Here is a 14,295-nt window from a genome sequence, read left to right as displayed (position 1 = left end):
TGGTTTTGATTAACCAGTCGTCTAAGTACGGGAACACATGTATTTGCTGCCTTCTGATATGTGCGGCTACTACTGCCAGGCATTTTGTAAAAACTCTTGGCGCAGTTGTTATTCCGAATGGCAACACTTTGAATTGGTAATGTATTCCTTGGAATACGAACCTTAGGTATTTCCTGTGTGAAGGATGTATTGGTATATGGAAATACGCGTCTTTTAGGTCTAATGTTGTCATGTAATCTTGCTGTTTGAGCAGTGGGATTAAGTCTTGTAACGTGACCATGTGAAAGTGGTCTGATTTGATGTAGGTATTTAGTGTTCTGAGATCTAGTATTGGTCTCAGAGTTTTGTCCTTTTTGGGTATTAGAAAGTACAGTGAGTAAACTCCTGTGTTTTTTTGTAGATTTGGCACTAATTCTATTGCGTCCTTTTGTAGCAATGCTTGAACTTCTAGTCCTAGAAGATCATATTGTGTGTTTTCGGTGGGACGATTGGAGGGAATTGGTGAAATTCTATGCAATAACCATGCTGGATAATTGCTAAGACCCAGGTGTCTGTTGTTATTTCCTCCCAAAGTTTGTAAAATTGGCTTAGTCTTCCCCCCACAGGTGTTATGTGATGGGGTTGTGTGACTTGTGAGTCACTGTTTATTTTGAGGAGTTTTGGGGCCTTGGAATTTTCCTCGATTTCTTGGGAATTGGCCCCCTCTATATTGCCCCCGAAAACCTCCCCTCTGATATTGACCCTGGTAAGTAGGCCTTGTTTGTGAGGTTGTGGTTTCTGTGGGTTGACCTCGAAACCCTCCCCTAAAAGGTGTTTTTCAAAATGTGCCTCTGCTCTGCGGGGAGTAGAGTGCGCCCATGGCTTTGGCTGTATCTGTGTCTTTTTTGAGTTTCTCAATGGCAGTGTCCACCTCCGGCCCAAACAATTGCTGTTCATTAAATGGCATATTGAGCACAGCTTGTTGGATTTCCGGCTTGAACCCTGAAGTGCGCAGCCATGCGTGCCTTCGTATCGTGATTGCAGTGTTTATTGTCCTTGCAGCTGTATCTGCTGCATCCATGGAAGACCGTATCTGATTATTCGAGATACTTTGTCCCTCTTCTACCACCTGTTGCGCTCTTTTTTGGAACTCCTTGGGTAAGTGTTCGATGAAATGTTGCATTTCATCCCAATGAGCTCTGTCGTATCTTGCCAAAAGTGCTTGTGAATTGGCAATACGCCATTGATTTGCTGCTTGTGCTGCAACCCTTTTTCCCGCAGCATCAAATTTGCGGCTCTCTTTGTCTGGAGGTGGTGCGTCTCCTGAGGTATGAGGGTTGGCTCTCTTACGAGCTGCCCCGACAACTACTGAGTCTGGTGTTAGTTGTATTGTAATATAGATTGGATCTGTTGGCGGTGGCTTGTACTTTTTCTCCACCCTTGGAGTTATGGCTCTGCCTTTAACTGGATCCTGAAATATTTGTTTTGAATGTCTTAGCATTCCTGGGAGCATGGGACGGCTTTGGTACTGGCTATGGGTGGAGGATAGGGTGTTAAACAGAAAGTCATCCTCAATTGGTTCAGCATGTAAGGTGACGTTGTGAAATTCGGCTGTCCTTGCGACCACCTGTGTGTAGGATGTACTGTCCTCAGGTGGTGACGGTTTTGTGGGGTAGGAGTCTGGGCTGTTGTCAGACACTGGAGCATCGTAAAGGTCCCATGCATCGGGATCATCCTGACTCATTGTAGTATGAGCTGGTGAGTGCATCAGTGGTGGAGTTGTTGCTGGTGATGCATGTGTTGATGGTGGTGGGGACGGTGGCGGGTTGTTTTCTTTTCCACTTTTGCCTGTGGTTGCTTGTCCTTTTGTTGAAAGGCAAGTTTCCTTTTTATTTTGATTGGGGGAAGAGTGGTTATCTTCCCTGTGTCCTCATGAATATGAATCCTTCTTTGCGTGTAGTCAGGCTCTACAGCTTGAAGCTCCTCTCCAAATCTATGTAATTGGGAGGTTAATCCTTGTTCCTCTGTATAGGAACTAGTTTTCGGCTCCGAGGCTGGATGTTTCGGAACCGAAACCTTTTCGGAAGTCTTTTTAGGCTCCGAAGAAACCTTCTTTGTTTTCGGCGTGGTGTCTCTGTGCTGAAATTCTTTGGTGCCGCTGTCTCTGTGCCGAAGTTTCTCGGAGCCGCTGTCTCGGCTCCGAGGTTGCTGTGTGGCGGTATCTCAACCGGAGTCGGATGACTTTGACACCAGCATTCCCTTTTTTGGTGCCTTGGATCGGTCACCTAGTTTTCGGGTTAAGCCATGGCCTGTTGGCGGTGGCGTCCCCTGGGCTTTTGTGGACTTCTCGTGAGTCTTGATTGTCGACGTCTTACTCACGGTTTGGTGTGTTTCTTCGGCGTCGAGTTCTTCAGAATCCGACTCGCGGATGGAGAAAGCTTCTTCTTCCTCCTCGAAACGTTCTTGACCTGTCGGCGTGGACCCCATTTGTAGTCTCCTGGCTCTTCGGTCTCTCAGCGTCTTCCTCGACCGAAACGCTCGACAGGCTTCACAAGTATCCTCCTTGTGCTCGGGGGACAAGCACAAGTTACAGACCAGATGCTGATCCGTATACGGATACTTGTTATGGCATTTTGGGCAGAAGCAGAATGGGGTCCGTTCCATCAGCCTTGAAGTCGCACGTGGCCGGGCCGACCAGGCCCCGACGGGGGATCGAAAAAACCCCAAAGGGCCACCGGAGCTCTTCAAAATTCAGTGTCGATTTGTTCTAACTAACCCGATACCGAACGCAAACAATACCGACGATTTTTTCCGAGATTCTAACTAACTTTCCGACCCGAAACACGGAGCGAAAAGGAACACGTCCGAACCCGATGGCGGAAAAAAAACAATCTAAGATGGAGTCGACGCCCATGCGCAATGGAGTCGAAATGGGAGGAGTGCCTCGGTCTCGTGACTCGAAAAGACTTCTTCGAAGAAAAACAACTTGTAACACTCCGAACCCAACACCAGATGGCGGACTGTGCATAGCATGTGTATCTGCAGCTACACATGCCATCGAAGATATATATATATATCATCCGCTTTTCACTAATGCAAGGCCTGCCTTTCCCATAGGATAGCATTGTGTTATTACATTTAATAAGTAATAACTTTCATTTGGAAGCAGGTAGGAAAGTCTAGTTTGGTCTCTAAAGAATCGTAATTTAAAGCCCTCTTTAATGGTAAAGTTGGATTTTAAGTCACAATTCTGAAAATGCCATTTTTAGAAAGTTGGTGTTTCTTGTCCTAACTATTTGATGCCTGCCGTCTGTATCTTGGGACACATGACTAGGTGTAGCTGGCAGTTGGTCTTTGTGTATTAGTCCTAGACAATGAAACAGAGGAAGAATAGGTGTTGGCAGAATGGGCCATCTCTTACTTGGTAGAAGTGAGGGATGAGATGTCACCTAACCCACACATCGCAAAGACTCTGCCTCCACATACTCACAGAGGGTTTCGCACTGGTCTTTTGTGCCCCCAGACAAGCTGGGCCAGGACACGGAGGCAGGAAATGACAAACACCTCTGGGGGTGGAAACCTCCATAACTTTCTCCTACTTCAATGCTGGCACCACATGTAAATATTGAACCATCAACGCAGCTCTTCAGTACGCACCTGGAACTGCGGAAGACTCAGGAGAAGGACTCCTGTTCTGCTCCACTGCAAGGAGGATTGCTACTCTGCTGCCCTGCTGCCTGAGTGTGAAGGACTGCACCTGCATCTTGAACCCAGGACCACTAGAGTGACTCCAAAGGCTAGTTGAGTGGCCTCCTAATCAGAGCCTCAAGGATAGGAAAGTCTCCAACCACCCTGAACCTTGCACCTGAGCTCTGCCTGCTGTGAGTCCTGTCCCGCCAAGTGGTGCCTGTCCTGGACCCTTGGAAATGGGCTTGAAGGTGCTCTACTAGCCCAGCTGTGGGCTTTTGGGCAGAACTGACACAGTGCAATGCATCTCTTCACAGCTCTGCATTGGAATGTCCATGGCTCATTGCATCTTTGATGCAGGACCTTGCATTGCAGAACACAGGTCCTCAGAACCGCCTCTGTGCGATGCATCCATGACACAGTACTTTGCATCCAAGCCTCCATTGACAGCAGCCTTAACAATTAGCCAGGACTTTGCATCACAAGCCTCATTGGTAGCTTTATCAGAGCCACTGTTGAGTGACGTATCTCTATCACAGGATCTCACATCATAGTTTGCAGCCTCTTCGGAGCCGCCACTTTGCAACACTTCCTATACATGGTATCTTGCAACGCTCTACAACCAGGAGCTAAGGTACTTAGTTTAGCGGGCCTAACTTGGTCCCTGTACCCTGCACGCATTCTTCTTGGCCTTCCTGGACTTGGGACTTTGTCCCAGTCTGGCACAACCACAGTTGGTGCTTTCTGCTTTTAGGAACTATTTTCACCTAAATCTTTAAAATTGCGCATCCTTTGTTCTACTGATAGGATTTTCGTTGTTTTGTTCTCACCTAAGTTTTTAAAATGTACTCTATGTTTCTAAATTAGTGTGGGATTTTTTCTTGTGTTGTGTTTTCATTTTATTATAGTTTGTGTGCTGCATAAATACTTTACACATTGCCTCTCAGTAAAGTCTGACTGCTTTTGTGCCAAGCTACCAGAGGGCTAAGCGCAGGTTAATTTTGGATTTGCTTATGTTTCACCCTGACAATAATTGTGGTTGCTGCTGGAGTAGGGTTTCACCTCTTTCAAACAGTAACCCAATTTCCTACAATGCTCCAACAGTAAATGTTACATTAATACCTCTGCGCCTGACTGACAGAAGCTACGGGTTCAGTGTATGTATAAAAAGCTCACTCGTGTTCTAGTATCTCTGTGTGGTAGCTGCAAATACAGTACTTCCTGTGAGTTTGTTATTAAAGTACTGCTACATGGTCAGTGGCACAGTCAAAGGCAAATAATTATGAGGGGAACAAGTTGAGGACTTTTTATTCAGTGCCAAGAAGCACTGCAAACACGCCCTTGATACATATAATAACATAACAATAATTGTCGTTTGATGCCAACTCTGACCTGCTTATAGTTAGACTATAGAATTAGTCATTCTCAACACATTTCTACATACACATCACCTCGTTGCCCAACAGATTCTTCTGATGCTCTGGAACATTCGTGCCAGAACCTGAATCAATGAGCGGCACCATCAGAAATTCACTCGAATGCATTCCTGATTATCTCAACTGGATTAGAGTCAGGAATATGAAGAGAATGGCACAGTATAAATCTTGTAGGTTTGGCTGCTGGTTTACCAGCCAAACGTTTTCCAGAAAATCATAATAAAGATACATATATATACGTATTGGGACTTTAAGTCAGCCCACTTCATCCATTGACTTGTCAAAGTGCTCTTCCCATTTTGCTTCACCCATCAGTTCTACTGCACTGTGACTTACAGCATTTTGCCTGATCACATATGCACAGCCACCTCAGAAGGAGGGCACTTCAGTACTAGGACTGGTGTGCCCACTCCTTTACTTTTATATTTTGCATAAGTTAGCCATTTTTTTTAACATTGCATATTTTGAAAAACAATGAATAAAACAAGTGTATTCTTGTCAAGGCGCAACCAATTGTCTTTACCAATACTTGTTTAGATGGATGCCACGTCACCACTCCATAAACTTTTAATGGAACAAATTGTAGCTTGTGGACTTTTAATTATGTTACTATTGTGTAACCACCTTATGAGGTGTGAAACCGATTTTTCACTTTTGCCACAAGACCATCATTTTTGTTCCTTTGGCTTTGTATAAAAGATGGAGGAGATGTAGCCTAATGACCAAAGCTGACGAGTTTGGACCTGCAAACTGCATAACATCCTGTCATTCTCTGCAAAACACCTAATCTCGCTGTGCCTGATAAATAACAAGCGTTGGCAAAGCCAATAGGTCTGGCATTGGCCACCAGTCCTCTGAAAAATATTGTTTTCGTTTGCCATGGTTTTGGCAACATTTTATTGTTTGGAAATATTCCAGGTCCCTTATTAGTTTAAAAAAAATAATTTGCTACAGGCAAATTTTTGGTCTAAATAAAACCACATATTCTTATAGTACTCTTAACACTGAAGGGAACTACTTTGTGTGTGTCTGTATTTCTTGTGAAACATGCCATAACTCGTAGTGAATTCAGCCAATGGCTGAAGTGGGTTGATACACGGCCCCTTAATGCATGCTAGGGAAGGTGCATGCATGGGTGGAAGAAAAATTTAAATGACACCAACCACAAACTACTGGATGAAGTCTGGCTGAAACCCCTGTATGTAACTATGTTTTACCCATAATTTTAATAAAATCAAAAAGTCTTGGCTAACACACACCCACAAAAGTCTATCAGCCTACTATTGGCTGCAAGCATCTTGCCTTTGAGAAAGAAAGAAAAAAAAGAAAAAAAGAGAGAAAGTAACAAAGAGAGAAAGTAATAAAGAGAGAAAGGGACAAGAAAGAGAGAAGTAGTGAGGAAAAGAAGGAAAGAGAAAAAAAAATACAAAAAGAAAAAAACGAAAGAGAGGAAGCAAGAGAAGACAAGGGGGAAGAAAAGAAAAGGAATAAAAGAAGGCAAGAATGAAAGGATGAAAGATTAAAATAATGAATAAAAGAAGGCAAGAAAGAAAGATGGAAAATGGAAAGAGAGGGAAAAAGGAAAGAAAAAGAAATAATGAGAGAAAGAAAAAAGTAAAATGAGGATAACTTAATACAGAATTAGCAGCAGTCAGAAAAGCAAAACACTACCAAAAGAATTTACTAGAGCATTGGCAGTAGATGGGATTTGATAAGATGCAATGTGCATCAGAAGTGTTCTGCTATCACATCAGGCTCTAAACACAAAGGCAACACTAAAGTAATTATAGAGTAAAAGAAAAAACACCTGCATTGAAGGGAACTAACTTGTGTGTGGATGTGGTCCTTGTGAGAAAGCAAAATGAACTACTGCCCCATGCTATATGGTGTAGTGGGCGGAAAGAAACTGTGAATTACACAACAGACCGATAGATGAAGAAAGGAGTCTGAAAGCCCCCATATGTAAGTATATTATACATATTTTAGTAAAATCATAAGGCTTTGGGTAACGGCAGACCTAAAAAAGCATTTGGAATGCAATAAGTCTTGCATTTGTGAGAGTTAGAGCTATTGGCATTGTAAATTATATATTTTTTTTTACCTATGTGTTTTGTTTTGTAGTGTGGTGGATGTATGTGGTGTGTAGTGGAATTATGTGTGTTGTATTAGAATTGTTAGTTGTTTATTTGTGTGGTGTGGAATTGTGTATTGTTTAGTGTATTTGTGTAGTAGAATTGTGTGGTATGGTGAATAGATAGTGGTGAGAGCTGCAGAGAATAGATAGAAAGGAAGAATGAGAGGAATAGGTAGTTTGTGCAGGTAGTGGTTACTGAACATTGATATGGAGGAGCAGAAATTGTGTGCAAGAAAGCGCAAAAGAAGGGGAGAGCAGGCCGCAGATGCCTAAAGAGTGTGTGCAGCAGACATACTAAGAAGAGGAGGAGAGCGTGTGTTTGAGGGATGGAAAATTTGAAAAGGCATGGGAAAGAAACTATGCATGAAGATCTGAAGTTAACTATATTAGTGAGCAGGGATAGTGCGTGAGAGATCAAGCTAGGTGGGTATGGCACTGGTAAATTCAATAGGTTTCGCGTATGTGATTAATAATAAGCTTTTTTGTTGTAAGTTGTAGCTTGGTGAGCAGTTGTGCAGTTCGAGCAAAAATCTTAAAAAAGCATTGGCAAAGCAAATAAGTCTAGCCTATGTGATATGTTTTGGCTTTGCTAATGTTTTATTAGCTATGTTGCAAATGGCTAAAAGTAATGTAAAAAGGTTGTATGACACGGCCAGTGTTGTCCGCATTAGTAGCCACATATAGCAATAATCAGTGTTCAGTGGCTTTCCTGGAGCTTTTGGCCACTGTACCTTCTGCACTATTCAAATCACGGCCCTGCTGCCTGCAAGGTAACTGCGCTGGCGACTGCTTGTTTATTAGAAACATACAGTAATAATTGATGTTCAGTGGGTTTCCTGGAGCTTTTGGCCCCTGTGCCACTGCACCTGTTGTACCATGCAAATCATGACCCCCCTTGCCTGCATAGTAACTGCGCTTGTGAGTGCTTGCTTAGTAGCAACATACAGCAATAATTAGTATTTAGTGGCTTTCCTGGAGCTTTTGACCCCTGTACCATTACATCTGCTGCACTATTCAAACCGTGGCCCTGGAGCCCTCAAGTAACTGCGCTTCTAACTGCTCGCTTAATAGCAACATACAGCTATAATTGGTGTTCAGTGGGTTTCCTGGAGCTTTTCAACACTGTGCCAGTGCACCTGCTGCACCATGTAACAGGTTCACCCAGGGGACTGTCTTGGTGACTGTTTGTGAAGATGAAACTGAAGTTGAACTACTTGCAATGACTGGTGTCTTGCCGGATGGCTCCCTGGTCCTGCTCTTCTGGCTGGCTGTACTTCGTCCGAGGAGAATGAGACACCTCCAGCTGCCGTAGACTGAGAGTGTGGCCGCTTTGAGGAGGGTTTGCGAGGTGCGGTGGTGAAGTGACCCAACCTTGATTGCTGAAGGAAGGGGGACCGCACTGAGGGAGGTTTCTACATTGTGGCTGGCTGTACCTCCTACGTGTAGAACGAGACATGTTTAATATTTATTTATGTATATATTTATTTGTAATTTTGTGTGGCACTTAAGAAAAAATGAAGGTATAAGAGAGCTTTAGACTGCAAAAAAAGATACAATACGGTTTATCTGTAAAAACAGCATCCGGTGTGAGGGGGCAGTCAGAACATGAGCAGTAGACTGAAAGGGGGGCTGTGTTGAGGAGGGTTTGCCAGAAACAGAGGTGAAGTGACCCAGCCGTTATTGCTAAACAGGAGTACTGAAAATAGAAGAGAAGGGACAGTACAGAGGATGTGGCGTAATGGCCAGAACTGCCGACCTTGGAGTTGTGAGCCGGGTTTGAGTCTCGGTATGGTAAAGGTATGGCCTTTTGGATCAAAATGTTGTGCAAGGCTGTTCATCAAACGAAGTTCATAACATTTTCAGTAAACAGCATAGCCATTTCGGGAGGCCAATAAAACAACTGTCTGTCTGTCTGTCAGACGGAGTTCCAAACACAATCAGTAAAGAAGCAGACAAGTAACTAACGAAAAAATAGTGCATAAAAACAACAGGTAAGAACAACAGTGGAACAATACAAGTAGTTAGTCCCTGCTCCAGGGGAGGAAACAAATGAGCGCAAGACGGTACTAAAAAGATAGATAACCTGGTAGCAAAGAATTTTCAAGGACAAACCAAATAACAAATTTAAAGCTACTGGGTGGGATGAAAGTTCATGAACTGATTACAGCATGTCTCAAAGAGACAGTGCATGCCCTGCCTAGGCTCAACCTCAAAATGAATCTGACCTTGTGTAAAGTAATCTGGTTTGTGCTCAAGTAAAGCACTCTGATGCCTGTGGGCCAGGTTCATACTTTACCAAACAAAAAAAAAACAAAAAAACAAAAAGAATTAATAATGTTAGGGGTCATGCTTAAAATAGTGTGTGCACTTTATTGCTGTGATGTCCTATGGAGAGGGTCTGGTATACAATGATCTTCCTTTACCTTTTTTTAAGCTGTGAGTCTAAAGAGCTGTATCCCATTCTCCAAGTGTACATAACACAGAAATATGCACCAGACATCTCACTGTCTCCACTGTGCTAGTCTTTCATGGAGCTGGGATACAATATTCCATCATACTTGATTTGTTAAGTGTTTCCCACAAATATTTTCTCTGTACATTTGGTTTCCAACACACTCTGTGCACTGGGTCTGGAGCACACTCGGCATGTACTCATGGGATAACACAGTGCTGGACCAACAGAGGGCATTCACTACATTGTGGAGTATGTTAGGGTTCCCAATAGTTCAAGAAATTGGAAAACTATGGTGACATTCCAAATTTTGAAAAAATTACAGAGATCTGTTGTGGAGCAAATTAGAAGATTGTTGGACATCTCAGATCTACACCAGGTGCCCATCACCTTAGTCTCTAATATCTGCTTTAGAGCACCTCTAAAACTGCTAGGGAATCTTTGAGAAGTGAAGGTATCTTCAATATGTACTTGAGTATCTACTACAGAATGTTGTTACACTATGTATCTGTAGATTGGTTGTAGCATCTCCAGATTTGCTGCAGTGCAATTCTTTGTGAATGTGGCCTGATGTGTGAAACTTACTTTCGATAAGAGCTATGTTGTCTCGCAGGGTAATGCCACTGCAGGTAAGTATATAGGTCGTGGCCTTAGTGCACTGATGATGCTTGTAGCTTGGTGTTAAAGCATTTCTGTAAACCCTACAATCTCATGCTGGGTGCATGGATTGTTACACTATTGTGAGCATCCTACATAGCCTGACATTCCAAGTGTTGACATGAGTGCTCCATACAATAACTCAAGTAAAAATACTCACATTCAGTTTTCCTTTTTTTCAGGCTGAAGAGCGGCTCATGAGCTACCCGACCTGGGCGCTAATCCTGCTCATCTGTCTCATCATCTTAGCACTCCTACCCCTGCCTGTCATTTTCATCCTCCGGCAGTTTCACCTGATCTCTGATGGCTCCAACACACTCTCTGTGTCCTACAAGAAGGGACGTATCATGAAGGACATCTCCAACTTGGAGGAGAATGATGAGACACGCTTCATCCTGGGCAAGGCACCCAGTGAGACACCATCCCCAATGCCCACTCACCGATCCTACCTGGGCCCTCAGCACGCCTTGGATCTGACGGCCACATCCAATGGTCGTTATGGAAGCGACTACCTGATGGCAACCACTCCAGAATCAGAACTGTGATGGATGCGGACCATTTCATCTACATGTGGGTCAGCTTATCAGGACACAACTAGTTTAACTGCGCTGCGAACACCCTTAGAATCTGGAACAACCAACTCTGTAGAGTATTCCAGCATCTATGGGTATTCAGGAGCCTCTCCCAGTATGAGGTTGTTCCTATTCTAGAGCCCATTCATGTATGTTTCTAGAAAAGCCTGAATGTTTCCAGGATTACATAATGGCATCTTTCCCGGATCCTCTGGATTCATGTTCCCACAACTGCTCTTCCTTTCAACATCTACTTTAAATCTTCAATACATATCAATTTACAGGACATATTTTCCCCCACACACTCCAGTTTCAATATTCAAGATTAATTATTTTCATGGCCCTTAGCTCCACCATTTATATCCAAGACCTTAAGATTCCATGTGTCTTTCCAAGCACGCCTCTGAATTTCTTTTCTGAAAACTCTTCTATCTGTGTTCCCTTGGTTCTACCCTACACATCCTTTTCTAACCCACCTTACTACTATACTTCCCCTTTATGGCTCCCTCTAGGATTCTCCCGAGTGTCTATTTTCGAGATTCTCGGAGAGGTTGTATCTTCATTTTTTTCATAGGAGGTCTAAAACGTTGTCCCTCTCAGTTCACACTGAAGCACAAATCGAAAATACACTTGTAAAATGCAATAAAATGAACGTGTACTAATTTTAGGGAAACGGAAGCCAAAATTAGACAAGCACAAAACATGACTCACTCACTGCACATTCTAGGGACCACATTCCTTGAACCCACTTCCAAGGGCGATTTAAGAGTTGTTCCCTGGCATAATATCCTCTACCTCTTGTTGTGCCGATACTCTTTTCGAATTCGATAAGAATAGTGGCCCTTGCAGGGGGCCCAAGTCATCTCATGAGCATTAGGTGACCATTGACCTCTTCATTTGCTCACAACAATGTGTTTCAAGAGACTGGCTGAATCAATTCCCAAAAGTACTACTCAAAGCAGTTCAGGGCCATCGCTGTAAGTGAACATAGCTGCATAAGGAGTCTGGCTTTCCAGACATGAATACATTCAAGTCTGATGTCTTGAGGCATGAGCGGTTCTCCCAGTTGCAGCTCTGGATGCAGAAACCAGGAGTCGAGAGCCTACTGTGCACGGTGTGACAGAAATGTGTATGTGGCAGCATTATTCATGCACAAGTCATGCACTACTATGGCAGTGTTCGACCTTGGACTTTGAAGGTAGGCTCTGTGCCAGATTTTAAGGGTAACCAATGACTTTGTAAATGATTTCCCATTTAAATTCCTTGTAAATTGATCCCATGTAGATAACTTGAAAATCGGGTACAAATCTTCGTAGATCAATGCTGGGGATCCATGTTCATATATTTTACCCATTGCTCCCCTACCTGCCACCATTCTGCAGTAAGAAAGTCTATGTCCTCTCAATGCTTGGGAGCATACTGAGAATTGGAGAGCTCTTGGAAAACAGTCTAGCTGCTCCTTTGTTGTGACTTAAAGGAAGAGTCATTTTGTTTGTCGATAGTATTGGAAAATAATGCCTTTACGACAAATGTACTCCATTAGAATCAACTGTTAGAAAAAGCTGCAGAAGGCACGTGAATGCATGTTGCACACAGGCTCATCAAGGGGGAATTTAGGTCCTGGACTGAAGTTTAACTCAGTTGGCTTTACTAGACCTGTATCTGTCTCAGCAGTTCACATTATATAGGCGCTGTAAACCTACATGTTGCCACCACAATGAGGTCACTGAAACAGAACAGTCTCAGCAATTCAAGCATAGAGGCATTTACAGTTCCATGTCACTCAAAAGACGGCATCTTGTAAGGCAAACTGATAGAGCGAGAGAGAGCAAGAGAGAGCAAACAGACACTCATGAGGAAGTGACAACTTCTAGTACTGCAAATAGCATTTTCATACACAATACATGCCAGATCAAGAGTCTGCACTAGCACATTCATAGCATACCATCATAGAATTTGGAGGACCTAGCATGTCCTTTATGTCCCCTGGGAAGCTTCTTGGAATTCCGAGGCTTCATAAGCTCTACTCAGATCTGATGGTCTGTTTTTTCAAATATATTGGAAGGATCTGGAGCAGCCATCATTGCCAATCAATTATGAACATTGTTGCACCATAAATAGAGGCAGGCGCAGTTCCCTGCAAGACCAGGAACTCATAATAGGCACCTAACTCCTCTGATATTCACTGTGGACCTTCAGCCATCGGGAATGCTGTGTTTTCGGAAACTCAGAGGGTACAATATTAGGCCAGAGCTTGTTAAGGTAATAGTCTGATGACATGTTCACACAAAAGGTTCTCTTACAAAGTAATAGTCTGCATATGGGTTCACGGAAGAGAACTGAAATTTTAACATGGGCATTATGTTATGTTATGATGCATCTGTAGAACACACAACAGGCTAAAACCCCTTGGATCTATTGAAGGTATAGCAAAATAAATGATGAAGATAAATTCAAGGAGAAGAAGCGATATCAAAGGCTAAATAAACTCATCTTTGAGATTTTTCTCAATCTGAGGCAGCTTTAAGTACGAAGCGAAATTGGAAGCGAATTCACAATTTTGGCGACAGCCACCAAAGGGCCATTTCACCTTGTAGGACGTATATGCCATTGACAATGATCAATGACAATCCTTACCCGAAAGCAGTCAGGTTCCACGTTTTTTATTTCCCCGAAACCGTTGCAGAGACAATTTTTAGCTACATTGATTTTTGTTAATTGTGCAGAACATTGTGTCTTCCTTATCACAGCAAACCCAAATGTTCTGCTCCTGCACAGGGAAGACTAACAGGAGGTGAGGGAAATTCTTTCTTCTACTATTAAACTATGAGTAAGTGTGCTTCGTGCTAATTTCCTTTTAAACATCGCCATTCTGAAGGCATTTGAAAAAAGGGGGAGTTCGGTCACTCATTTGGGCCAAAATGTGTATCTTTCAAATGATTATTGGATGCTGCGAGGCAATGGGTCACATTTTTGTTTTAGATTAAAAGTGCTCTCTCTCTCATTTGGGCTGAAACAAGAGTTGGTTACATGTTTTCAAATATATTTGCCCAGTGAGGCCAGAATATCGAAATACTAGCAAAAATAAACACAATTTAGTAAAATGTTCCCCAGGCCTTCAATTCATGGTCAGAGTAGTGAAAGAGGATACTGTGAGTACAATATCATTACAACAAGCTCCTCGGGTGCGCTACATCCCTCAGTGCCACTACTTTCCATGTGGTGCTTGTGATGGGCATAAGCCTGGGGATCAGAGGCCTTGTTTCCTCTGGTGAAACCACCATGAACTGTCAGCCTCGGCCATACAATGTTAGCATCAGTGTTAGATCTTACATCGCAAAGCATCGGACCATTACGCCCAACTATGATCCAACTGCC

At 43.1% G+C, this 14,295-nt stretch overlaps 1 protein-coding gene across 1 annotated transcript in view; it reads left to right on the top strand.

Moving 5' to 3' along the window:
* The window catches only part of SLC6A17 (solute carrier family 6 member 17), a 279,329-nt gene extending 265,308 nt beyond the window's left edge, over window positions 1-14,021 (top strand). The window contains exon 13 of the mRNA XM_069238337.1: window positions 10,528-14,021. Coding sequence (XP_069094438.1) covers window positions 10,528-10,890 — 363 coding nt within the window. The 3' untranslated portion in view covers window positions 10,891-14,021. The remainder of the gene's footprint in view (window positions 1-10,527) is intronic.
* The last annotated feature ends 274 nt before the right edge of the window (window positions 14,022-14,295 follow it).

This window comes from Pleurodeles waltl, chromosome 6, assembly GCF_031143425.1.
Source record: "Pleurodeles waltl isolate 20211129_DDA chromosome 6, aPleWal1.hap1.20221129, whole genome shotgun sequence".
Classification (NCBI taxonomy): Eukaryota; Metazoa; Chordata; class Amphibia; order Caudata; family Salamandridae; genus Pleurodeles; species Pleurodeles waltl.
This window is presented reverse-complemented; position numbering and strand designations above follow the sequence as displayed.